We start from the raw sequence: 27,950 nt of genomic DNA, 5'->3' as shown, positions 1-27,950 counted from the left end.
ATAAAAATGTGTAAAGAAAATAAATCATCTACGATTGTTTCGAGTTTTATTTTAAAATTACTCTATTATTAGTGGTTTATGTACAAAATATCGTTTTACAATTAAATAACTTAATAAATAATATTAGTTGGCATATTTACAATTTTTAAACCTATTTTTCACATTGATAATATTGCATGACTTGTCACTAAATTTAAATATGAGATTGTAGAATTATAAATAAAAAAATATTAATTAATTTAGTACTTTCAGAGGGAATAAACAAGCACCACTAAACTCTGAAACTACTGAATCAATTTTGTTAAAAGAAACATCACTTTTAAACACCATCCTTTCTCACAGGCTGAACAAGAAGATACCTTAATCAACTTTTAAAAGTTTGACATTAGAACTGTCAAAATAAACATTTGTGATTGGTCAGCCATGACACTTCCATCATTGTCTACACACCAGCACATCGACCTACCACTAATCTCCAGTACATTTTGAACTCTATACTACAAGCGCTAAAGTTGAAAATCGATTGAAGAAGAGATGATACCTTGATATGCTGGTGTATAAAACAATTTCCCGCGAAATTACAGCCACAGATTTATTTATCCAAGAATAAACTAAACGTTGCTTTGTAGATGGTCATAGGAAATGTCGGCGTGGAAGCCATCAGGACCTGCGGAGTACTTGACTTGCTGAAGTCTACCATCAGGTAGGAGAACATGGTAGGATCCATGGGTTTTGTCTCCAGACTTCGCCTCTTGGTGACCGAAATCATTGCCAGTTTCGTGATCACGTACTCGGTAACCGAATTCGTAGTTTGCTGCGTACTGGATCTGTAAAGAAAATAGGAGATGAATTAGAAAATAGAGCTTTTGGGGGTGGATAATTATAGAATTGGCAAATCTTATTGCTGATCCCTTTTTTTTAAGGAGGAAAGTTCGATTTTAGAAAGAGTACGTTTCAACTGGTTTCAACTAACAGTTAGGATTCACAATTTTCAGATTTGGCTAAAAATAAATGGGTAAGTAACGTTGTAACGTAGTAGGTAACGTTGTAACCTGTTATTAGTAGTACACTTAATATGAGTTTGAGTTTGAATCGAAACGATTACGCGTTTGTACTGTGATTGGTTGGTTTATTCAACCCAATAATAATCAGAGCGCCGAACGCGCTCTCGTTTTAATTACTTTAAACGTAAACCAAAACTCGTACTAAAGGACTGACGGCAATAGGTAACGTTAGTCTTCTAGTGACGGCAGAGTAGAAATTAACAATTGTTACCATCCGTATATTCCTGGTGTTGTTGTAAGAACTGAATATTTAATAAGACAACACATTTGACAGAGACCGGGCAGTAGTGTTCTCTTATAACCCAGGAGGGTTGAAGGTGACAAACCTTTCTTGTATGTAGCCTATGTTCCAGTAGGGAACTGTCATGAGCTGTTGATGATGATGATGACGATGTAGATATAATAATGTAGACTTTAGACTAAGACTTAGTCTCATTATTGTGTGTTCTCAACATTGATACTACCTTAAGATGCAAGGAGTCAAATAAAATTATATAACATAATCCCAGCCCATCCGTTATTACAATGGAAATGACATAGTTTTACCTACTAATTTAGAAATTACTAGATTTCTTAGTAGATTCAGGATGTTTATAATCTAGCAAAGCCAAAAACAAAGTAGGTAAAAATGAGATATGATCGTATACACTCATGTACACAAACAAAAAAACTGCATTACACAACCAATTCTTTCTTATCCGTCCACATATCGAACTCACAACGAGAAACCGCACTTTCATTTACTCGAAAATCTCGATTATCGATCTCAAACATTACATATAAAAAGTCCTTTTGTCCACACATTATGTGAATATGACATAATTGGTTATATCATTTTTAAATGACATGACAATTTTTTGTCACATTCTTGAATAAATTACCAGTCAATTGTTTGGTTTTGTCAATTTCTCTATTGACGTATGTATGAGATGGAATAGAAATTGCATGGTGACTCGACAAATTCTATTGGTTTTTACATCAACTGGTAGATAAGTAGGTGTGTTAGGTACTTGTATTATGTAATTCAGAAGACTGCGGTCATCTATGTATGAAGTAATAATTGTAATTGTAAATATAAAAACTGGACGTCAAAGAGTCAAAGGCTGATGCCTGATCCAGAGCTGCGGCCTACCTAGCGGGTTTACCGGGGCTCCGGCTCGGCAAAAAGCAGGAGTAGGAACGGGGTGGTTTTTAGTCAGTAAGAGTCTGACACTCCCTTTCACCTCGCCCAAGCCGGGAGAAGTCATTGGATGATTTTCCCACCTCAAAACAATGAACTGGCACGTCATCATCATCATCATCAGCTACATGAGTCTATTGCTAAACATAGGCGTTCTCCAATGACTTCCAGATAGGTCGTGTGGAAGCGACATACATCTAGTAGCTCCCTCCAACCTTTATTATGTATATCGTCTGTCTATCTTAGGGGTGGACGTCTTACATTGCATTTGATGATTCGTGACCTCCATTCAAAGAATTTTCTGCCATGCGTCATTTCCATAACATATATGCTATTTAAACAGTAAATAAATAACAACTTTAAAGTACATAGGTATAATTTATTAAAAACATAACAATTAAATAATTTACTTAACAACAACTTTGAACACAATAGCCTCTAACTTAAATAACTTAATACTAATCATTCTTGGCGCACTTAACAATCTTTTAGTATCTTTGTATAAAAGATTGATTGTATGCTTACCAGTAGTTACCAGTCTCCTTTTTAGAGTCTTTCTGCTTCGGTCTTTTATCCAGCCCTTTATATTTTTAATGATTTTTTCAACAATGACTAATCGGACGTTTCCTTCCGCCGAATCCGAAACAGGAACCTACCGAAACTTCCGAGCCTGGTAAGCACCTGCGTCAGGCGGTAGGTGAGGACGCCGTGACGCCTCTAAAGCTACTCGCTCAAAGAGGGAACCTAACGCTGCTCTTACAGCGAGCCCACACGGTGAGGGTTGGGGATCATATCGACTGTTGAAAGGCTAATTGATGAAGTGCGCGTTTTTTTGCAATATTGTGTTATGAATCCATATTTATTAGGAATCACTGAATTATTCTCCATCAAATGATGTGTATAACTAAATGTGGTTTACATCTGTTAGCCTCTCAACCGTTGATACCTTTCGAGATCACTGCGAAGCAAGGGCGGGTTGCTATTCCATCTACGTTATAGTTTTCTACTCAAGTTGCCAATTCTCAGTATTGAACTAATTTATGTAACTTGCGAAACTTTCCCAATTTATTCGGTCGCCTATTTGGCCTATGCTTCTTATTTCTCTTAGGATACCTATGCTTCGGTTTAGTCAAAGTTGGATACTGAAAAACGTCTAAATGCTGGACATTTACATGCCTCTGGCTGACAATTTCCTTCAATTGAGATTCTGTTAACATGTATACCGGTTCTAAAGAGTCTATTAAGCTTGAAACTTCAGGATATTGGGGTTTATGAGGCTTGAATTGGGATTTAGGAGGCCCATAATACTGATTGGCGTGCCCATATCCTGGTGGGCCATAAGTATCAGGTGGACCGTACTCATCACTAGGGTCTGAATGAAAATCATTATAATTGGGATGTTTAAAACTAGAGAAGCGATTTGAAAAGCTGTTTTGTGTATCGAAATCGTGATTTGCAAAATTCCTTTGCCTTGCTGGTGGTTTGGTGAATGCAACTGGACGTTTGAAACTGTTTGGGGCTTGGTAATCTAGGTCGGGGGGATTGAATTCATAGTCTGGATCGTAATCATTGTCATATGCATAGTCCTTGTTTTCGTCTTCATAATAATCGTAATCTTTCGCTTCTCCAGCAAATTGGAAACTTGAATCGAAATTGTTAAATGTTTTGTAACGTTTCCACTCCTCTGGGCTTGGTAACGTTTCATTTATATCGCTTCCTAAAGCTATATTATCATCTAAATTACTTACATTACCTTTAAACTCCGTATTATTTAGTGATACTTCAGAAACATTAACTTTTGAGTTATTATCTTTTTGAACTGTAGTATCGTTACCTAAAATAAATAATGAAGTGTCTAATTGACGTTTTACTCGTTTTTTTATACTTACATCATCGTCACCGTAGGCTGATACTCCAGTTCCATCTTGAGACAAATGCTGGACTCCTGACTGTTGTGCTTGAAGGTATTTGATACCTTCCGTACTTGCTTCTTGATGGTAAATGTTCAAAGGTTTCTCATACTTCACTGCAGCATAACTAGGCTTGTGTTGGACGGGAAATTCCAGCCCTTTTCCATGCAAATTTCCACTTACAGTTTGTTCTACTTCTATTTTGTAATAATTGCTTTTAGTTGTGGTTGGGTCTTCATACACATGAGGCATGACAGTTGGCGTTTGAGGAATAGGTTGGAATTTTAAATTAGGAACTTTGTCTTCTTCTATATCATCCACTTCTTCTGTGATTGGCTTGTGATCACTATAGTTTACATACTCAGTTGCGTAAGGTCCTGCATACCCGTTATCTACATTGTATTTAATTTTGTTTTCATTGACTATGTTCAGTCCATTAGGGTTGTTTAAATAAAAGTATAAATCTATTGGCGTTTCAAGATTATTATCCTTCCCATATTCCTGGTTTACATGTGTTAAACTATTCAGTTCTGATACTTGTTCCTGCGGCGTTTTAGTCAGGAGATTGTTTAAAGCACTTATTTCATCAGCAGATTGATACGTATGCATTTGATGGTACAATTTTGGGTATACATACTGAGTTTTGCTTGGAGACACTTCTGTGTATAAACCTGTTTGTTCTTTTTCTAGATTGTTCAGTCCTATGTTCCCATTAGGTTTGATGGTAACTCCTTGATCGTATGTCGTTCCTGGTGACGTATTAATTTTGTGTTTCGGCTGTATGTTATTATAGTAGACTGAGCCATAAGATCTATGATTTCTATTCTTATCTACTGCATCAGCTCTGGTTAGTTTCACTGGGTCTAGAGACGGTCTACTTCTTAGATGAGTCCTTTCCTGTCTTTGCTTAGGCTTTTTCTCTCTTTGTGTAGCTTGCATTTGTTCTAAGGCTAGTTGATGGTTTTCTTGAGATTCATGGTAAGCTCTCATGTAGCTATCTCCCTGCTGTGGTTGTGCATTCCATCTTTGTATCTGAGCTCTGTGTTGCCTTACCCTTTCTGCGTTAAACATAGCTTGTTGATGTTGGGCATGGAGTTTGGCATTTTGTTGAGAGTTTCCTGCTAGTGGGTTTCCGTACGATAGTGGCCTTTTGTCATCTATCCTGGCTTGTTCGTTGATGATCTCGTGGACGGATGGAGCATTGTTCTTAGCTGTTCTCGTTACTGTGATGTGGATTATGAGGAGTATTGCTGCAGCCTTCATTTGTATCGTGAGCCGCATTTTGTCTGTAACAATAGAAGTTTTGTGTTAGTTATTTTATTGTTAGCTTGTTGCTACAAACAGTTGTGATTTTTTTTTAATATTTTGTATGTTTAATAAAAGTCGAATTAATAAAGAATTTTGTAGTTTATCGCGGAACGTTATCAACGATCTCGAAATTTTATTCTCGTTTTGATTTCCGGGTCAAACTTTCTTAGCAACCGTTTTTAATAAAACCAAAAATCTGGCCGTTTTATTAAGGCATTTTTATTAAAACATAATTTATTAAGTAATCACTCTTATTTTTATAGTTAACTTAATAGCCGTTGCTATCGTCCTGTGCAAAACAATATCAAGAATTCCTCTGTGAATTGAAAACTAGCAGAGCTTTTCTCAGTACGTGAGTAAACAGTTATGTTTAGTTAATCCAGAAATTGAGTCGTGGTGGCCCGGAGGTTTAAGACGCCCGCTTCTCATGCATGAGAGTGCGGGTACAAAACCTACCAACGGCAAGTATGTGACATTTTCCGAGTTATATGTATTTTCTAAGATTATTTAGACGTCATTGACAAACGGTGAAGGAAAATATCGTAAGGTAACCTGGGCTTATAATTTGTAGTGGCAGTGGCCACTCATAGACTGATGATGATGAATCCAGAAATCCATTAGAATATACATACATACACTGATCAGAACACTACCATTCACACTCTATTTTAAAAAATCACATCATATAGGTATCTATTATTTTAAACCAATCTAAACACATACACATCTTTTTAAATAACGTTGCACTAAAAATCTAACAAATACATTTTGACTACCTTTCTTTATGAAACCACTACATCACCTCGTCAAAATCAGAATAAAACTGCTTAAAATATTCTGTTTTGGTTTTATATAAACTTTTAAATTAAGTCAAACATACTAGACTAGTATTGTGCCCTGGTTTCACCTGCACATAATTTAGAAAATTTCTCTCGATCAAGTCCTAATCTTGTAGGTAAAGTAACATAAAAAGTAACTTAAAATGCTCCCTGTAAAGTAAGCATATTGGAGAAAGGATTTTTTCCAAATTGGTCCAGCAGTTTCGCAGTTTGTTCAATGCAAACATACAAACAAATCTTTTTTCTTTATAATATGAGTAAAGATGTAGATTATGTTCGTTCATGCTTTGTTATTTCATACATATGTATTAGATTATGACATAATTTGAGTTCTCAGTTCTGATTTTCTGATCTGGTTTCCTTGCCCTATGAATATGTATGACATATTTATTTTGCATATCTAACAATACTTAATTATGGTACATAATATTAAGCTTTCTATATCCTTCTATTAGCGGTTTCGCCTGCATTCCTGTGGGATAAAAAGTATCCTACCAACCAAGTCAGCTCATACCCTGTCTATATACCGAATTTTATCAAAATCCGTTCAGTAGTTTCAGCGTGATTGACGGACAAAGATCCAAACAAACAAACCTTCACATTTATAATATTAGTGTGATAGTGTGATATATTATTATTAAGGGGTTGTATTTGACCCGGAGCTATAGATTACCTAGTGGGCTTACCGGCGCTCCGGTTCAAAAAGCAGGAGTCTGAACGGGGTGGGTTTTAGTCAGTAAGAGTCTGACACTCCTTCTGGCCTCGCCCAAGGCGGGAGAAGTAATTTTATGATTTCCCCCTTCAGAAAAGGCGTAGTATTTAAATTTAGAGCTAGTCTTTTAGTACTATTCCAGATTCCGGGAATCCTTAGTTCTGTACTTTTTAGAATTTGAAATCGTGCTTGGTACCTTTTGCATAACAAACTTTTACGTTATGTGGACTCTGCCTACTCCTTCGAAGATTAAAAGGCGAGGTGATATCTTATATTATACTTTTTGTATTAATAACGTGTTGACACAGTTTTATTGATGATTATTTATTTTTAGTTCTGATTTTCTAGCTCATAAATATTTATTTCATACGACTATGAATATAGATCGCAGATAACACGATATTTCAAATTATTTGGTAGACTATATCTATTAGGTAAGGTATAGGATTTTCTATGATATAAACCGGTAAACGAGCAGACGTTTCACCTGATGGTAAGCAATCGCCGCCGCCCATGGACACCCGGAATACCAAAGGCGTTACAAATGCGTTGCCGGCCTTTTGGGGGTTAGGAATTTAAGAGTTGTTGGGGAATTGGATTGGGCCTCCGGTAACCTCACTCACACAACGCAAGTGTTGTTTCACAACAGTTTTCTGTGAGGCCGTGGTATTACTCCAGTCGAGCCAGCCCATTCGTGCTGAAGCATGGCTCTCCCGCTAAAAATACCAGCAGTATCAAGGCATTCTGTCTGTTAATATAGATGCTAATAAATAAAAAGTCTAAATCTATTACTCACTCCCAATAACCTTATTTTTTGAGGGGAATAAATCATCTAATGACTTCTCCCGCTGTGGGCGAGGCGAGAGGGAGTGTCAGACTCTTACTGACTAAAAACCACCCCGTTCCTACACCTGCTTCGGGGTCCCTGTAACCCGTTATGTCTTCCGTGGCTCTGTATTGGGCATCAGCTCTATTGGGTCCCATCTGTGGTCTGATGGATTTTTTGACCCCAAGTAGCTTAGGATAGGGCGACGTAGAAGAGAAATAAATAATCGTTAATTAAAAACAAGTTTTGAGATGATAAAATTGGTCACCCATCTATAAATCAACCTTGGCAAGCGTAGCTTAACCTGCGTTGTGGAGAATGCGGTTCATTGCCAATTAATATGATGTAAGCAATATGTTAATTTTAAGTTTAAGGCCTTTCAAAAGTAGGTCTAGGAATATAAGACCTATTAATTTATCATTATTTTTGACTTTGCCTAGGAAACCGGTTTGACATTTGTGCGTAGGCGCAAAGCAATTTTGTGAGACCTAAATTGTTGTTTGTTTGTTTGTTTGTTTTTACTCTTAAACTGATAGATCGATTTTTATGAGATTTAGCTTAGAGATAGATAGGTAAATGTAATCTTGAAATCTTCTTTGACAACGATTGTACTTTTCTTTTAAATATGTAGATCAGTCGTCTAGTGGAGCTATTTTAATTTTTGAGACTGTGACAAAATATAACCAAGCCGTAGGCGGTTTCGTTATATTTTTCAGGGAAACCCTATTTTTGGTGTTATTTCTTAGAGTAGTCTGATAGAAAATGCGTAACAGGTCTTAAATTTTAAAATACTTACCTAGGTATGACATGCATACAAAAATATTCCTAGAACCTCATTTTACAACAAATATTTCATACCATTTCAAAGAAATTGAAACCAATTTATAAAAGTACCTACAAAGAACTGCTTTCATTTAAATCTGACAGAATAGGTTTGTCCCCAAGTCCAGTTATCAGGAAAAAAGTATACATACTTACATCACTGAATCATTTCTCATTACTGAGAAAAATTTAATGACCACTATATAAAAACAGTATTTATGCTTATACCAAGTTCTTTGGTCACGGTATCAAATTAAATCAAGGTTTTATAGCTCAATTCATTAAATTAATTCAATGGTTATAAAAGTAATTGTATCCGTTTTCCAAAGAAGTCGTTAATTATAATATAATAGGTGCCTATTTCCGTACATAATACCTAAACTTAATTGAAGTATCTACCTAACTATTCTTTATGGTATAAGCCGGTAAACGAGTTGACGGATCACCTGATGGTAAGCAATAGGCGCCGCAAGAGCTACAAGTGCGTTGCCAGCCTTTTCGGGGTTAGGAATTTAAGGGTTCTTGGGGGATCGGGGAATTGGAAAGATTGGGGGTAATTGGGCCTCCAGTAATCTCACTCACACAACGAAACACAACGCAAGCGTTGTTTCACGTCGGTTTTCTGTGAGGCCGTGGTATCACTCCGGTCGAGCCGAGCCATTCGTGCTGAAGCATGGCTCGCCCACGGTTACTACATACACAACTATAGATTTTTTCCTGTATGCTTTAATTTATTTTTATTTACTCCTCGAATTTAGGATTTAACAAAACCAGATTTTACGATTTATTTCATACCTTACATTTCGATGTTAACAATACAATATTTCCCAAAAATACTTATTATCGAAATGACAGAAATGATAGCTTTCCTTTTAAATATTTTTGACCTACTTTTGATATTTTTTATGCTTCAAACTCAAATTAAATATTTATTGCATTCATGTGTACATTTAGATAATACAATAATAAGGCACATTTGTCTCAACATAAAACCCGGTTAGTGTACGGCAACATATATTTTGACACAATTAATTCAATCCTTCTTAAAATGTTTTTTTTTGTAAAACTTGTGTTCACAACTGTACCATAGACTACAGACCATAGGCGCAATGACCATGGCCAATGTTTTCACTTTCCCTGACCGCTGTGCATACAGACAGACGCGTGTGTATAGGATATATACATATACATACAAAACCAGTTGAGATGTCCGTCTGTTGTAAACATACGGGTGAATGTATGGGACGGATACGTTGTTAAAGGTAAATGACTACTTTTCTTTTCCGTTGAAAGGTTGAGTTAGTTATAAATATGATAATATCTTCCTAGAATAATTTGATTGCAGAATGACTATGGAATAGGGATGATGACGGGGTATGAAAATTAAAAATCTACTTAGTGCGTCAGTTAGGTAATGAAAAAAATTTAGAGACTTTTTATTTTCTAACGGAAACAATCTATAAGACGGACGTTAAAATAAAAAAAAAATGTCATCTACGAGATTTCTGTCAAGTAGTCCCAGATACTGTAAGAATATCGGTATTGTACATCAGTTTCAAATTGAAACTGATGTGATTGAAACTTTCAATGCCTTTTCATAGTAAGCAACAATTAACTGTTTAAACAAAAAAGGCATGATGTCTAACCAATTTTTCTAACTAGCATGAGATTATTTCTGTTCAAGTTATTTTTTCATTTTCAATAGACATAATATAAGTTTTCGAACTGACATGGTCATTAGTAATAGCATTAGAACTTAAATCCACCCGAATATACTCCTGTTTATCCGTGATCTTGGTGTTTGCAACAGTGCCGAAACATCGGAAACTCACATAAACCAATAAATATGGTAAATATCCCATTATAAGTTCTAATGATATTCAATATACATTTATCCAATACTACACACACATACACATAAATAAAATATAGGTATGTACATAAAATTGTGCGGAAATCATTCTCATCATCACCCACGTATAAATATTCTATTCAACCAACAGATATTATATGTAGGCACTGCAATGTTGTTACAAAATAATTTTATTCATAAATAACAATTCAAGGAAAGTTTAGAACGTGCCCGCGCAAAATTATCACTCGTATGTTTTCATTGACGTCCGGTATTCATGTTATAAAATAAAATAGTAGAGTATTGCACTTGGGTTAAGCTACACTTCCTAAGGTTGCTTTGTGGATGGGTGACATAAGTTTAAGATTTTACTGTTCACACTTTTACTTCTAGATACGTCGCTGCCAATGGTTTTAGGAATGGTTTAGTTAAAAACAAAAAGAAAAAGAGATGTGTTTTAAAGGATAAACCGGCAAACGAGCATACGATGGTAAATAATCGGTGCCACACTCACCTATGGTTATATGAAACACCAGAGGCGTTGCATGTGCGTTGCCCTTTTGAGGGGAATTTGCGGATTGGGAATTCCGGGAGATTGGGGATATTGAGGTGGGGGTAATTGTGCTTCCGGTATCTCATTCACGCGGCGAAACGTAACGGCCTAATCGTGCCGAAGCATCGCTCTTCCATACTGTCTGTCTGTTTGTTTTGGCTAATCTCTGAAATGGCTGGACCGATTTTGACGGGATTTTCATTGGCAGGTTGATGTACTAAGGAGTAACTTAGGCTACTTTTATTAGTCACAAAGTCCTTAGTTTACGCGATCGAAGCTACGGGCATCACATCAACCTATAAGTGACCACTGCTGACCAAAGGCTTCTTGTCGCACAGAGAAGGGCATTAATCACCACGGTTGCTCATTCCCATGCCCACGATTTCAAAATTATAATCAGAAATTATAAGCCGAGGTTTCCTCACGTTGTTTTCCTTAACCGTTACTCAGTGGCATCTAAAATATAATCTTAGAAAGTAGGTACATATAACTTGGAAAAGTCACATTGGTACTTTGCCGTAGGTAGGTTTCGAACCGCATCTCCGGGCCACCACGACATTCACCATTCATGAATTCAACAGCTTGTTTCTAAATACATACAATTATGTAAATTTGCATTAAACGAAGTTTAGATCTAAGGCCGGTGTAAGGTAATTAGGCTTGCTAATATTTTTAATTAAACGATACAACTATCTTGAGTAACATCCCGACAAACCTTAAAACTTATTTCTTTAGTAATCGAATTACCATAAGCAATTAAAAACTTGCGAAAAGCATGTCAAAGTAAGTACCTATTTAGCAATCAAATTAACTGCTAATGATTTTATTTAATTAACTTTATTCGTATCTGATGTTGATCATATCTTGTTTATGTAAAACTTCGTATTAAGGCTCTCCGCACACGATATCGTGATAAAAAAATAAAATTTATTAAAGCAGGAGTAGGAACTGGGTGGTTTTCCTTAGTTTTCAGTAATAGTCTAATTATGTCTCTCTCGCCACGGGCCGAGACAAATGCTGATTTATTCCCTTTAAAAAAAAACATCATAACTAGCCCGTGATTGTTCACTGTTATACTTTTTTTTTTGAGCGGGGATAGTCATCCAATTACCACCTCGCCTCCTGTAATAGCCAAACTGTGAAAAATCTGTGACCATTTCCACTGATACTAAGCTGTATAGCTGTGTGAGTAAGATGCGCAGGTTGAGTATGCGATGTACCGATAGTAGGGAAGCCATCCATAGCACGCATCTTGCCATATAAAAAACATAGCTTAGCTGAGTCCGTTTCCACCAGTGCTAAGCTACGTATACTAATGAATATGATTGGTGGAAGCCAAACGCATCCACAACAACGTAGCATAGCACATCTGTGGTGGAAAAGCACTCTAAAAATTAGGTAGGTTCTATTGAATTTTCCAAAAGCCTTGTTTGATCCAAAGATTTCAGATAAAGAACAGTTTTGGTTTTTGGCTGCTAATGAAATATACCCTACGATATGACATATAGCAGTATTTATATAGGTATAGGCACCTAAGTACCAACATATGAAGTGCTGCAATCTATTACCTAGTGTTTGCTAATATTAAAGCCTAGATCTAAGCCGAGAAGATTGCTCAAGTTAATATATGCAGCGAGTTAATTAAACAGGATAATATTTGCATAAACACCTTTCATTTTCCTTCATTAAGGGATAGGCAGAGCAATTAAAAATAGCGTTATTGTGTTCCTTGTTGTGGTAATAACTTTTTTCATCAATTCTATGTAATTTTTTTTTTGTCTAAAATTGAACGAACTTAATTTAATTAACACAGGAATTAAACCTTGGACTGCACGTTTGGTGCGGTGGCTATAGCGGGTTCGATTCCCGCATGGAGCAACTCTTTGTGTGATCCACAAATTGTTGTTTCGAGTCTGGGTGTGATGTGTATGTGAACTTGCATGTTTGTAAACGCACCCACAACATAGGAGAAAATCTTAGTGTGGGGCAAACATAAAAAAAATGAAACCTCATTTATGTCATGACTTGGCCAAAACTTTGTTTTACTTTGCTTCTGTCCCTATTTCCAATCTACATCTAGTTTCAAAAACAAAAGAATCAATCGTTTACCAACTCTCAATTTTTATAATGACGTCACAATCCACACGATGACGCCAAAAGTCATCGACCTCGCGCGAAATCGATACAGTCGCATAGAAAAGTTCAAAGTTACAAAACACAAGTTATTTTATAACGAACGTTAGCATCAGAAGAAATGGTACAATCGTGATGAGACGAGCTCTGAACTCTCACGATTCACCAACATCACTTTCAATTACACTTTTTGCCTCGACTGTACCGAGTTACCGATTACGAGTTATGAGCACACGATGCGATAATCGATGTGGTTATAAATATCGATAAATTGAGAATCGAGATTTAATGACTTGCATGTTGTCTTATAGTCTATACTTGCTGCTTATTATAATTATGCATTATGTAAACGAGACAATATTTGTTGGTCGGATTCACGTTTACGAAAACGGCTATAGCGATTTTGATGAAACTTGCAATAAAAAGTTAACTGAGTTTTCTTATTTTTAATCGTTGCCCCACACTAGGATTTTTTCCTGAGTTTTGGATGCGTTTACAGACATACACATGACACTCAGACCCGAAACAACAATTAGTGGATCACACAAAGAGTTGCTCCGTGCGGGAATCGAATCCGCTACACGTTGTGCGGCAGCCAGTTGCCCTGCTACGGCGCCCACCGCACCGTGCAGTCAAAAATCTCTAGACTTAGATAAATCATTTTATTCTTCTGTCAAAGTCAAGTGCTTTGTATCTTTCTTTACACATACATTTCTCAAAAATAAAACTGTGTTTTCTCAGTCTTTATATTGTAATAACTCAATGGTCTAATTTTAGGACTATGACACAGACGGAACTGTAGGCGGTATACTAATAGTACTTTAGCATATAAATCTAAGACCTGAGTCTAGAAATCTAGACATTTACACATCACAACCTTAAACCACGATTTGCCGCGGAATTATTCACGATCGTGGCGCCCCCTTCACTTTGCAAAGGACAATCATTCAATATAAATATATGCTTGTTAAATACCATCATAGATTATGGTGGGTATTAGTCTTTAGTTTGTAATTTTCTGGCTAATTTTCATTTCAAATATTAATTATGATTTTTAAAGCACGTTACGAGAATCATTAAAAAGGGGTTTGGGTAAAGTTGGCGTCGTTTTGAAGTTGAGCGGCCAGTAATGAAACTTAAATATTATGAAAGAACAGAATACAGCGGTCAAAAGCTATTATGGCCATATTTCTCTAAACCATATCGGAACTGAGATATTTGGTTTTATATTGGTAATTGAAATCGAAGTAGTTTTTAAATGTTATTGCACTCTTTTAGGTGTCTGCCATATTTTTTTAGGAATACTAAATAAAATAATTCTAATACAGTGACGTAGATGAATCGAACGGACCCCCAATGTCTTTTATTTATGTGCCGATGGTGTGTGGCGCACCGGAGTAGGAGTAGGAACGGGGTGGTTTTTAGTCAGTAAGAGTAGAGTCTGACACTCCCTCTCGCCTTGCCCAAGGCGAGAAAAATTATTGGATGATTTTCCACGCTCAAAACAAAAAAAAAAAAAAAGGCCCAATATTAACGTCACATTGCCAGGCGAGAGGTCGAGAAACAGTAAAGCCAATAACTAATATCAATCTTCTAATAACATAACTAAGATTTTTTTTACACAGGACGGTAATTGAAGTATTTACTAGACTACATTTTTAAATTCTTCAAACTCAAATATCTCAGCTTCGATATAACTTAGGATAAAAATAATTGAACATATATGTGTAATGAACACAGCAGAACAAAGTAACATGTAAATTATTGGTGGCCGCTGAAAAAAAAAATGACGCCACAAGTCCATACAAAGTTACTCAAACCCCTTTGTTGTCTTGTTTTTTTTCATGGGGGAAATTCATCCAATGACTTCTCCTGCCTTGAGTAAGACTCTTACTGACTAAAAACCACCCCGTTCTTACTCCTGCTTTTCGAGCCGGAGCCCCAGTAAATCCACTAGGTAGACCGCAGCTCCGTGTAAGAGATGATACCTATGGGAACCAACGAGCAAAGTGTATACTTTCATCCAAATCTGTTAAATTAAGGCATAAAAGAGTAAAAAACATATTTCCTCACAAACTTTCTTTTTTTATTTATAATACCAGCTTCTACCAGCGACTTCACCCGCGTCTTTGTAAGATAAAAAGTATCCTATGTGTTATTCCAAACCGTAATCTACCCTTGTTCTAAATTTCATCTCGATCCCTTCAACCGTTTTGACGTGATTGACTCATAAACATGCACACAAACATTCGAATTTATAATATTAGTAGAATTAAAGAGGAGTCTGGAATTGTGCCCAGTATATGGCAATAGGCTTACCCTATTACATGGGACTTATAACACAAATGGTAAAAGTAAGTGTACATTGTGTAGCGGCATTACGTGCCGTAATGTGCACCTCTGCCTACCTCTTCTAGTCGATATAAAGTCTTAAAAGAATTACCAAGAGCCCCTTTTTTATAGAATAGTAGGCAAACGAGCAAACGAGTCACCTGATGGTAAGCGATCAGCCCCGCCCATGGACACCCGCAACACCAGAGGAGTCACAGGTGCGTTGTCGGCCTTATACCTTAATAAGGCTTTATACCTATCATAGCGTGAATATAACCACAATGCTACCATAGACAACAAAGAGTTCTTCCTATTGCAGTATCTATTGTTAGGCTGGTCTATAGTCTATGACCAAGCAAGTTTATATGGCATTGTTTAACTCTACTTAGTTCCGGATTGACTCGACATTTTATATAGGTATAATACCTTTTATATTATGTTATATTAAGTTACTATTAGATCGATTTCATTGTTAAATAGTGATAGCGCCTTTGTTTTTACTAAGGTATGCATGTTCTTTGTTTCAAGCAAAGTTTTGACGCACCTATGAGGCCACGAAAAAATCTTAGTGTTTAAAAAGGATTTAAAAAATGTTTTATTTACTTGCTTTTGTCACAGTTTTTTTCATAAGGGGTAAAGTTTCTTATGATTGTGTAAATTGTACAATATACTATTTTTATGGTATAAGCCGGCAAACATGTAGACGGATCAGATGATGGCAATAACTGCCGGCAATGGACACCCAAAACACCAGGGGCCTTAGTCTGCTATTACAATTGTGTCAGAATGGTCAATATACAACCTACATAGCTGCGTCCCTCTTGCACTGATCAGTGATCGACCATTCTGACACAATTGTAATAGCAGACTAAGGCCCCAGGGAGTTTCCGGCCTTTTGGGGATTAGAAATTTAAGGAAATCGTTGTTGGGGAATCGAGGATTTGGCAGATTGGGAAGGGGGTAATTGGGCCCCGGTAAAGTCATGACACAACGAAATACAACGTAAGTATTGTTTCACGTCGATGTTGTGAGAGGCAGTGGTATCACTCCGGTTGAGCCGGCTCATTCCTGCCGAAGCATGGCTCTCCCACACTATTCACCACTGATGACATTACATGAGAGTCTTATGTAAATTGTGGGTAATCCAATGGCTATATACAACAGACATAATTTATAGGAAAAACCCAAATAAAACTTTATCCAATCCGGAAATCAAACAAAATACCTCTTACTCAGCAATCACAATTACGACCTCTCGACCGAGGCAGTGAAAATCAAAATTAAATTACTTTTACTTTATAAAAAAGTTACATAAGTAAGTAAATATGTACTAAAACTCATCTAATTCAGTATTGTGCATTGTTCTCCGAGTTTCTGAGATAGAATGTGACAGTATGACATAAGCCTGTTACCGCAGTCTTCGCATACATGATGAGAAAGTCACGCTTTTGTTTAAAATGGGATGAGCAGCGGTGATAGTTTTATGTAAGTTGGAAATCCGAGTCGTAAGTGTGACCTCCGAACAAGGGGTCTAGAGTTCGATTCTCGGGTCGGACTAAGTATTACTGGGCTTTTTTCGGTGTTTCAGTTATAGCATGGAGTCTGGAATTGTGCCCAGTACATGATATGGCTCATTCCCTATTGGGAATTCCCTACATGGGACTTATAACATAAATGGTAAAAAGTGTAAATCTACATTGTACAGCGGCATGCCGTAACGTGCACCTCTGCCTACCCTTTCGGGGATAAAAGGCGAGACGTTGCAAAAAAGGTTCAGATTGCATATCAATTTACAAACCGTTCCAGTTTTTACTAGGTTAGTTAAAGTAACAGGTTACCGGAGCTCCGGCTCGAAAAGTAGGAGTAGGAACGGGATAGTTTTTAGTCAGTAAGAGTCTGACACTCCCTCTCTCCTCACCCAAAGCGGGAGAAGTCATTGGATGATTTTCCTTCCTCAAAAAAGACTTAGCTTAATAATATTAATCTTTCAACCTTTTCTAAACTCGGTAATCAAACTTATTACCGCAAAATGCAAGCAACAAACACACGTATCTAACATATACATAATATTCTAACATATAGTGTTCCTCATTACATAGTAACTACAGTTAGCATTATTACATTACACTTTGCATAATTTCCGTCATTTGGTCAATTAAAGTTAGTTTTATTACATTGAACTTAAAATAACATAATGTAACCTAGTAAGCTACGTGTTATGTTATTTTATTACTATTTTAAACTAGATTTTTATTAGGGTTGTCATATCTTGTTTTATATACTACAATGTTCGATAAAAAAATATATACAACAACAACGTCACGCCTTTTATCCCCGAAGGGGTAGGCAGAGGTGCATCTGCACATTACGGCATGTAATGCCACTGTACAATGTACACCCACTTTTCACCATTTGTGTTAAAAGTCCCATATAAAAGGTGATTAGCTTATCGCCTTTTACTGGGCACAATTCCAGACTCCGTGTCACAAGTGAGAAATTTTCGAGAAACCGAAAACAGCCCAGTTTGGTATACTTTACGTTCCATTGTCTCTGCCAACCCCCACAGGAGACAGGCGTGGGGTTATATACGTATAAATGTATCCACTATAATTATCGATAAATAAAAGAGTAGGTACAACAAGTTATCTACTTGGTCAAATTCAAGCATCGAATCTTCGACTTAATTTTCCGCCACTTGTAACTACTTCATTAAGCCTACACAACACCATAATATACATAATTAAACAATCATAACCCTTAACAAATAACATTAATTACATAAAAAACAACATAAAAACTTATAAACCGTATCGCACCAGCCCTAGTAAACTAAACTAAAAAACGAATGACACGCTTCGTGACGTAACGTCCGGAAATGACGTAATTGTAATGGCCGCCTCACTTCCGACGCCATCTTGCTACAGATTCTCACTTCATTTCGAATTACTCTCAGGATTTGTAGTTGCACAATTATTGTTGTGTGAAATGCCAATGAGATTTGAAATTATTCACATGCTTTCGTAAATGATATAACTATCTATTCAAAGATTGCGCGCGTTCGGTGTTCTGATTGGCTTGTTGCAATGAACCAACCAATCAGAGTGCTGATTGCGATAACCCAAACTCGTACTAAGGGTGCTGAGGGCTTAGTACGAGTTTGTTTTCTATGTTTAACGAGATCGAAATATTACCGTGTTTTGCGGTCTGTTTGGCCGGTGTTAATGATCTAACCAATCAGAGCGCCGAACGCGATAACGTTTCGATCTCGTTTAACGTAAGAAACAAACTCATACTAAGCCCTCAGAACCCTTAGCACGAGTTTGCTTTACATTAAACGAAAACCAAACGAAGGTGCGATCAGCGGTCTGATTGGCCAGTGCTAATGACCAACCAATCAGAGCGCCGAACGCAGTAAAGTTTGAACCTTGTTAAACGTAAAACAAATTCGTACTAAGCCGTCAGCTAGCGTGTATACAGGAATAGGCTCGCCCACTAGGCTACATATACCAATAACTAATAGTAAATAGAGAATTTTGAAATCGAAAAACCAATTAACCCAATGGATTAATAATTTCTAAACCATTTCCTAGACTTACAATTTCGATTTGTTGATTTTCACGTTTCATGTATTTACAAATATTTAACCGAACACAGTAACATAAATATATTAATTTATACATAGCTTTATGTTCTATGAATATTAAGTTATTAAAAAGTCTATCGTTGGGTGTAATTTATTTACGAAAATGATTTAGTATTGCCATGGTAAAGATGAAAAACTGTTTTTTGTGGTGTAGAAATTATCATAGTTTACTACTCCACAAAAAACAGTTTTTCATCAAGTAAGTATTTTATTTGTGGAATAATTCATATAAATAGTGCTTATTTCACAAAAAAATATTATAATTACGTCTTTAATTAATATTAAACTAAGGAGCAATAACCAGATACCATCAAAGTTGACATTTCACACAAAACCTTGTAATATATCGGTCGAGGCTTCATTGTCAGCGATTATTTATAATTACACCATAATTACATGTATAAACTCACGCTTTGCTCACTCAGGCAGACACTACAGAGCACCATCTAGGTACTAATAAGTGTGGGAGAGCCATGCTTCGACACGAATGGGCCGGCTCGACCGGAGTGATACCACGGCCTCACAGAAAACCGACGTGAAACAACGCTTGCGTTGTGTGAGTGAGGTTACCGGACGCCCAATTACCCCCTTCCCAATCCCCGATTCCCCAACAACCCTTAAATTCTTAACCCCAAAATACCGGCAACGCACTTGTAACGCCTCTGGTGTTTCAAGTGTCCATAGGCGGCGGCGATTGCTTACCATCAGGTGATACGTCTGCTCGTTTACCGGCTTATACCAAAAAAATCTAATATTTATTTTATGAGTACTATGTTTCCGCTTACAATAAGACCAAAGCCTTAAGTAAGGATGCGCCTCTTTAAATTCTATGTATCGAGCGAAAGTTGTATGCCTTGGGCGACTCCTGTTGCAAAGGTGTGCACGCGCAACAAATTGTACGTTCATTGTAAACAATAAAATAAAACGTTTCTGCATTACCTAAATTGCCAAATTGTTTGAGTGGTTGAAAGTGCAGTCGAGGTCTCGGCTTCGATATTGGTGCCATACTATTGTAAACTTTCATAAGATAAATAAATAAATAAAAATAATTATAAGTGTTAGTATTTATCTTGTTTTTAATGATATTTAAGTACAATAAAATTAATAAAAGCTCGATTGGTGTCCATCATGGTGTCCTAGTTTTCGTGAAATCTTAAGATTTATACATACATAATATACAGTTTTTAAAGCTGTATATACGTTTGTATGTAACTAAACTGAAAGTTTGTTTATTTGTTTAAACGCGCTAATCTCCGGGACTACTGTTTCCAGTTGAATCATTATTTTTGTGTTGGATAGTCCATTTATTGAGGAAGCCTAAAGACTATAAAACATCACGCTACCATCAATAGGAGTCGAGCAGAGAGGGCGAAACCGCGCGGAAGTAAATAGTTAATCATAAAATATGGTAAATTCTCTTTAACTAGTTTAGTAACATGTAACTAACCACATAGCAAGAAAGATAAATTAATAAATGTTTCGAAAGACACAGGAAACGATAGATTATTAGATTTTGTGCTTACACATGCACGAGCCAAATCTAGAATCTAGATTCCAGTATTCAGGTTAAATGTTAACGTAATACCAATATTTTACATGTAAGTGTAACACGTGTGTCATATATACGGAACCTGGCGATAGATTAAGTTTTTTTGACACAATGTAACCAAGAATTTTATTTTGAACCTGATTGAAAAAGAGTAACCTCTGGACTGCCTTATTGGTCGGGTGATCGCAACAGCGACTGCCGGGCAAGGGGTTTCGGGTTTGGTTCCCATGTCGGGCAAAGTATTACTGGGCTTTTTCGGTTTTTCGAAAAATTCTCAGTAGTAGCACGGAGTCTTTAATTGTGCCCAGTATATGGCAATAGGCTCACCCCCTATTACTTGGGATTTATAACACAAATGCAGCACTTGCGACCGCTCGACCAATGAGACAATGACTCAACTCAACGAGGTAATCAATCTTATGATTGATAACAATACTTAGATAAAACTGATCAACGTTTAGGAATGGGCGCAAATACGTCATTTCTACGTACCTATATAACGTACGTATTTCACATGTTAAGTACAATCTATGTACCTATATAAGAACTTACTTATATAAAGTGACAAGAACATGGTGTTTTACGTACAAACTGACGTGACAACTTTTTTCCATACATTATGTATATACAGAGGGGTCATTAACATGGCCACAGGATTCGATTTCTAGCCGTGTTAGGAGAGAAAAGGGATATAGCATAGAGGCGTGTTCCACACAAGTTTTATATCCTGAACTAATAATACAAATGTGATAGTTTGCCACTATACTCAGAGTCATTTAATAGTTACTTAACCTAGTCCTTAGCAATTGTTTTCGATATAAAATCAATAAGGAATAGTTTATTTAAGTAATGATTAAATGTCTCTGAGTTCGGCAGTGTAATTGTTTATTTGTTTGTTTGTTACCTCATTACATTTTACCCATTGAACCAATCCAAGCTTCATAAAATATTATTAAAATACGTAATTTCTACGTATAAAATGTATCTAGAATTGACGTCACGCGATATTTCAAATGGATTTTTATTCAAAAGTATTTGTTTCCGTAAGAAAACAAAACAGACAGACAGATAGACATGACGAATCTATAAGGGTTCCGTTTTTTGCCATTTGGCTACGGAACCCTAAAAACACGTGCTTAATATTTTAAAATAATGCACAAGACGGACATTAAAATAGAGATTACTCATTGACCCTATTATTTAACAGTTTTTTGAAGTTTGTAAAAGATAGTCTGTCGATACACCTATTTGCAGCTACTTACATAATTATAAATCGGTTCGCTTCAACAGTTTTTGCGTGCTTTTTCATTTCAGGCATTCTATTCATACGATGTATCTGTTAAAAACTTTCATTTCGTCAAAAGCAATAGAATTTCATGCTTTATAAATTTTATCGTCCATTTTGGCTCTAGAAATTGTTACTTAGTTTTATTTTTATTTAAATGAATGACTTAACTGACGTTTTTGCATTTTGTATGGCCAGATGCATGAATGTGATGGAAGTTTAAAGAGGCTGTGTGGTTTCTGTCTACCCTTGTAAGAACAAAGGCGTAAGTTTATCTAATATATAAAATTCTCGTGTCACAGTTTTCGTTGCCATACTCCTCCGAAACGACTTGACCGATTTTGATGATTTTTTTTTGTGCTTATCCGGTATCTATGAGAATCGGCCAACATCTATTTTTCATCCCCCTAAATGTTAGGGATAGTACAACCCTATTTTTTTTAATTTTCCGCGGACGAAGTCGCGGGCAGAAGCTAGTTTATATAATGAAATATTAACAGGGAATTTAATTAAAAGGGTAGGCAGAACTGGCACTACTAGTAAGAGTCTGACACTAGCTCTCGCCTCACCCAGAGTGGGAGACGGCATTTGATAATTTGATTTATCGGTAAGTCCTCTCTTTAAGGCTTGAGAGACAGGGCGGGAAAAGTCATTGGATGATTTTCCCCCTCAAAAAAAAAAAAAAAGAAAAAGGAGGGCCCAAACAAATTTTTATACGGGGTTCCGCCTAGACACTCTATGCCGCTGCTTAACAGTCATAATTCAAAACTGCATTTAGATAATTTAAAATGCAAAACAGTAGAATGGCAATAAGAATAAATAAATAAAGTAAATACTAATTACTTATATTAAAAGTTTTTATTACTTAACACTTATGCTAATTATACTTATTACTTATTTCAATTGTTTATAGTCTTATTTAATTGTTTTAATTAGAAGTGTTATATCTTTATAATGCTTATTATTGGTTATGTAATTTATCTCCATTTTTACGAGACTCTAGAAGATTCATTTTAGAAGAATAAGTGTACTATTCCACCAGAGAAGTGCTATGTAGCCATGCTACGAAGATGTAATAGTTAAACTGTGAAACTATGTGACCGTTTCCACTGATACTAAGCTATGTAGCTATGCGAGGAAGATGCGCAGCTCGAGTATGCGATGTATAAAGGAATCGAGTAGGGAAGCCATCCATAGTACGCATCTTTCCATATAAGAAACATGGCATAGCACGTATTTTTACATATAACAAAATGCTTAGCTGAGTCCGTTCCCATCAGTGCTATGCTATGTGCCAATGAATGTGATTGGTGGAAGCCAAATGCATCCACTGCAACGTAGCATAGCACATCTCTAACGAAAATGTAGGTACTAGGTACCCTAAGACCGAAGCTTTTTGGCTTAAGTTACTTTACTCGTGTGTATTTAAAAAATGCTTAAGTCTTTGACTGCCAATAGAAAACTGTTGAAGGCAAATCTTCCGCTAACGTCGATCACCGGTGACCCCCGTGTATCAAATGCTACCATTAAAATATATTGAAGAAACAATTTTTCAATTTATATTCTTTTGCTTGCTTTTTTAATTTATATTCTTTACAAATTGGTTTTATTGTCCCATAGTTCTGACGTCGTATTGTCGTTACATTGTTCCTACATATATAGACAATAGGTAAATGATCAAATAATGTATCAGAGATATTGTAAAAAACATTTTTTGAAAAGAGTAACGATGGAGTTTCTTGCTCGTTCTTCTCCATTCGAAGCAACACTTTGGAACGAGCGCCTAGCTTCACTGACAGACAGACTGACGGACAATTCAATTTGACGTTTCAAAAGTGCCTAATTTAGGATTAATTGAAATAAATGCTTTGACTTTGACTTTGACTTCAATCATGAGGTTAATCAATCATTTTTTTGTTGACTATTTAACAATGTATAAGATTTTCAAATTAGTTTGAACTGTATTTTAAACGGGTAAATTTATTATTTATCTTAACATTAACGTAAGTTACTTACCTACTTTATTTTCTTTTTGAAAGATTTAACTTTTTGTAAAAAGCTTTTCGAAAAACTAACTTTTAGTTAATTACAGTAAATTTTACGTATTTGTAGGTAGTCTAGTCAACACTAACTTACCTCTATAAGTTAAATTTAAAAAAATGAAGACAGTATTAAGTTCAACAACTAACTGAATAATTAATTTTAAGTTCAGAGATAATCCTTTAACATTTTAATTCATACATTATTATTAATTTTAAATTAATATTATTAAACTTACCTATAACAGAAAATCCACTGCATGTGAGCAAAAACCTTTTTATTTAAAACTAAAACTCAAGAAAGCTACGAATTACGAATTTATAACAATTAAAAAAGAAATTATATTAGAACCTATCCTTTATGCTATAATAACCAAGCTTAAACTAAATAATTTAAAAGAAACGACTTAAATCTAATCTAATTAATTTATAAATTAGACTTACAATTTTATTAAAAAAACTAACTACAGTAACTACTAATAATCGATATCAAACTAAACCTACGTTAAAAAGTTTAACCAGAAAACCAGGAAAACCCAACAAATAAACTTATTAATTGACAAATACAACGAAACCAATTTAGAATATACGAAACAGCAGGACCACTACAGACAAATAATCATACGACTGATAATACACATTTTCTACAATAGTACCGAAGCGCTCGGCCGATACCCAACCAAATAATTGTAACAAAACCATAGCGCAATCTATTTCGATCCCAACGCCATCTATCGAGGATAAAGACAACTTGGATTATTTATTTATACTCCGTTCGGGCATTTTCTTTGTACTAAAAGTTTAATTATATTGATATAATTTTTTTCATACCTTTTTACTATTTGTTAACTTTTTTCGATGAATTAAAACAATAACATGAACCGAAGTCGTGTAACGATCGACATAGAATTATCTATACTCCGTTAGAGCGTTTTCTTTGTACTAAAAGTTGTATTATGTTATATTTTTCATTGCTTTTTACTATTTTGTAAAAACAAATTTCCAATGAATTAAAACAATAACATGAACTGAACAATTGTAATTACACCATTGCGCGATCAACGCCATCTATCTACGGAGTATAGGAACAGCCCGACATTGTTCAATTCCGTACTATAAGTACGAAATTGAACAATAGATGGCGCTGTATGTCCGGAATTAATTTATTTTTTATTTTATTTTTTTTTATTTTTATTTTATTTTTATTTTATTTTTATTTTATTTTTATTTTATTTTTATTTTATTTTTATTTTATTTTTATTTTATTTTTATTTTATTTTTATTTTATTTTTATTTTATTTTTATTTTATTTTTATTTTATTTTTATTTTATTTTTATTTTATTTTTATTTTATTTTTATTTTATTTTTATTTTATTTTTATTTTATTTTTATTTTATTTTTATTTTATTTTTATTTTATTTTTATTTTATTTTTATTTTATTTTTATTTTATTATTATTTTATTTTTATTTTTATTTTATTTTTATTTTTATTTTTATTTTTATTTTTATTTTTATTTTTATTTTTATTTTTATTTTTATTTTATTTTTATTTTATTTTATTTTTATTTTATTTTTTGAATTTTGAAATAAAAATATATCTATGTCCTTTCTAAGGTTCTAAACTATATCTGTACCAAATTTCAACCAAATCCGTCAAATAGTTGCGGAGATTAATGGTATAAGCATAGAATGTTCGACGTGATTCTTTAATTTGACATAACTTTTTTATTTATGAACCGATTGACATGAAACAAACACTAAATGTAAATTTAAGCATCCCACAATATATTCGTGAAAACCGCATCCAACTCGGATCAGCCGTTTCTGAGATTAGCGCGCACAGACGAACAGACAAACAGACAAACAGACAAACAGACAAACAGACAAACAGACAAACAGACAAAAAAAATTAATTACATTTTTGGGTTCGACATCGACATAACAATAACCCCTGCTATTTTTTTTATTTTTATTTTCAATGTACAGACAGCACTTTTCTACGATTTTATTATATGTATAGACTAAAACTCTGACTCACAAAGCACACAAAATGACAGTTCTAAATTCAAATTCAAATACACGTCAAATAACTTTTTAAATGCACAGAGCAAAAAGTATTCAGCCTCCTTGCAGCATGAAATAGGTACTGGCCGCATAGAGGTTTGTTTTTCGTTTTAAACGCGTCGACCTCGTGTGTGGTGGTGGGTATGACAAAATTCTGATTTCAAATCGCTTGCGTTATCGATGTGCGTCGTATACATTGCTGTTTTATTATGAACTTATGTTTTATTGATGTGAACAAAAACGGCAATGGATTTGAAACATATTGAAATATATAACTTGATAGAATGTTTAACTATGACTTGGTAGTGAGAGTAAATGTTCAGTCCTTGATGTTACTCGTCCAATGCGTTTTTTGTTTGGTACTACATTTAACGTTTTCAAATAAACCCAGTAATGTACACAATGAGAATATTTCTAAGTGAATGTTCAAAAATTGTTTGAAGCTATTAAGTTTTTTGATTCGTCCGCACAAAGGCTGCAATTATTTTTTTAATAACTTTATTTAAGTATTGTTTATTATTTTTTTATGTCGTAATATTTAAATGTTTTTACTACGTAGCATGTAATTTTACATTATTGCTTATTTCCTTTAAGAAAGGATTGGTATGTTGCCAAATCTTAATTTAAATGGACCATATTTGTACCTGACTGTGGCCTGAGGGTTCAAAACGCCTTCTCATGCATGAGGGTGCGGTTTCCAAACCTACCAACGGCAAGTACCAATGTGACTTTTTCCGAATTATATTATATACTTTCTAAGATTATTTAGACACCACTGATAAACGGTGAAGAAAAACATCGTGAGGAAACCTGGGCTTATGATTTCTAATTATAAGTTTGAAATCGCCAACCCGCATTGAGCAAGCGTGGTGATTAATGTTCAAACCTTCTCCATGTGAGAAGAGGCCTTTGGTCAGCAGTAGCCACTTGTAGGCTGTTGATGTGATGTGATGGTATTTTTACCTATGAGCATTAATATTTATATACTTTTTAAAAGGTCAGCCACGCACTTGTAACGCTTCTAGTGTGTCGGGTGTCCACGGGCGGCGAGCGATTGCTTACCACCTAGTGATCCGACTGCTCGATTACCGACCTATACTTACCATAAAAAATCTGCTCATGGCGATTGCTTACCATCAGGTGATCCATCAACTCGTTTGCCGCTCTATACCACAAAAAAAAAACAACTGAATTTGTGCATCGTGACACAGCAGCACATTTAAATAATTAATTTGATTTAATTTAAAATAAACGGGAACGATTTATAAACTAGTGATAGAAACATAAATATTTAATCTAGTTTTTAAAAATAAATATTTAAATCAACGAATTATAATTTTAAATCTTTGAAATGGAATAAATATTATAAAATAAAATTATCTAACAATGTCTGTTGACATTTATTTTTAGGTTATTTTGACCGACATTTTGATATTAATGTTAATAAATGATAGAACATTAAGTACACCTTTAGGGGATAAAAAAATATAGTTCAACATCTGTAACCAAAGGAGTAGAAATGAGAGCCAGTTATCGCCAGTTAAGATTAGCCTTTCATGCTAGATGCAATTTTAAGGGGGGGGGGTGGGATTAAAACGTCCTGTGACTTCTCCCGCCCTGGGCGAGGTTAGGCCTCCCCCAACGCCTTCCAGATAGATAGGTTGGAAACGACCTACATCCAGCAGGACATGGTACAGGGTGGTTTTTAGTCTGTAAGAGTCTGACACTCTCTTACGCCTCACCTTTTTACCTAAAGGCGCCTAGCTTTTGTTTAAAAGTCTAGGGAGTGTGGGATTTATGCCTCACTAAAACCAACCCGGTGGCCACCCTCAACATCC

At 35.2% G+C, this 27,950-nt stretch overlaps 1 protein-coding gene across 1 annotated transcript; it reads right to left on the bottom strand.

Moving 5' to 3' along the window:
• Positions 1–29: 29 nt before the first annotated feature.
• Positions 30–26,170, bottom strand: LOC118276965 (uncharacterized). Its single transcript, XM_050699948.1, has 4 exons — positions 26,079–26,170; positions 24,286–24,343; positions 4,134–5,440; positions 30–827 (listed from the first exon to the last, which is right to left on the bottom strand). The coding sequence occupies exons 3-4, from the start codon at positions 5,433–5,435 to the stop codon at positions 612–614; spliced, it is 1,518 nt and encodes a 505-aa protein (XP_050555905.1). The 5' UTR covers positions 5,436–5,440; positions 24,286–24,343; positions 26,079–26,170; the 3' UTR covers positions 30–611.
• Between the last annotated feature and the right edge of the window lie 1,780 nt (positions 26,171–27,950).

This window comes from Spodoptera frugiperda, chromosome 17, assembly GCF_023101765.2.
Source record: "Spodoptera frugiperda isolate SF20-4 chromosome 17, AGI-APGP_CSIRO_Sfru_2.0, whole genome shotgun sequence".
In the NCBI taxonomy this organism is placed as follows: domain Eukaryota; kingdom Metazoa; phylum Arthropoda; class Insecta; order Lepidoptera; family Noctuidae; genus Spodoptera; species Spodoptera frugiperda.
The sequence above is the reverse complement of the archived record's forward strand: the minus strand, read 5'-3'. Positions and strand labels throughout refer to the sequence as shown.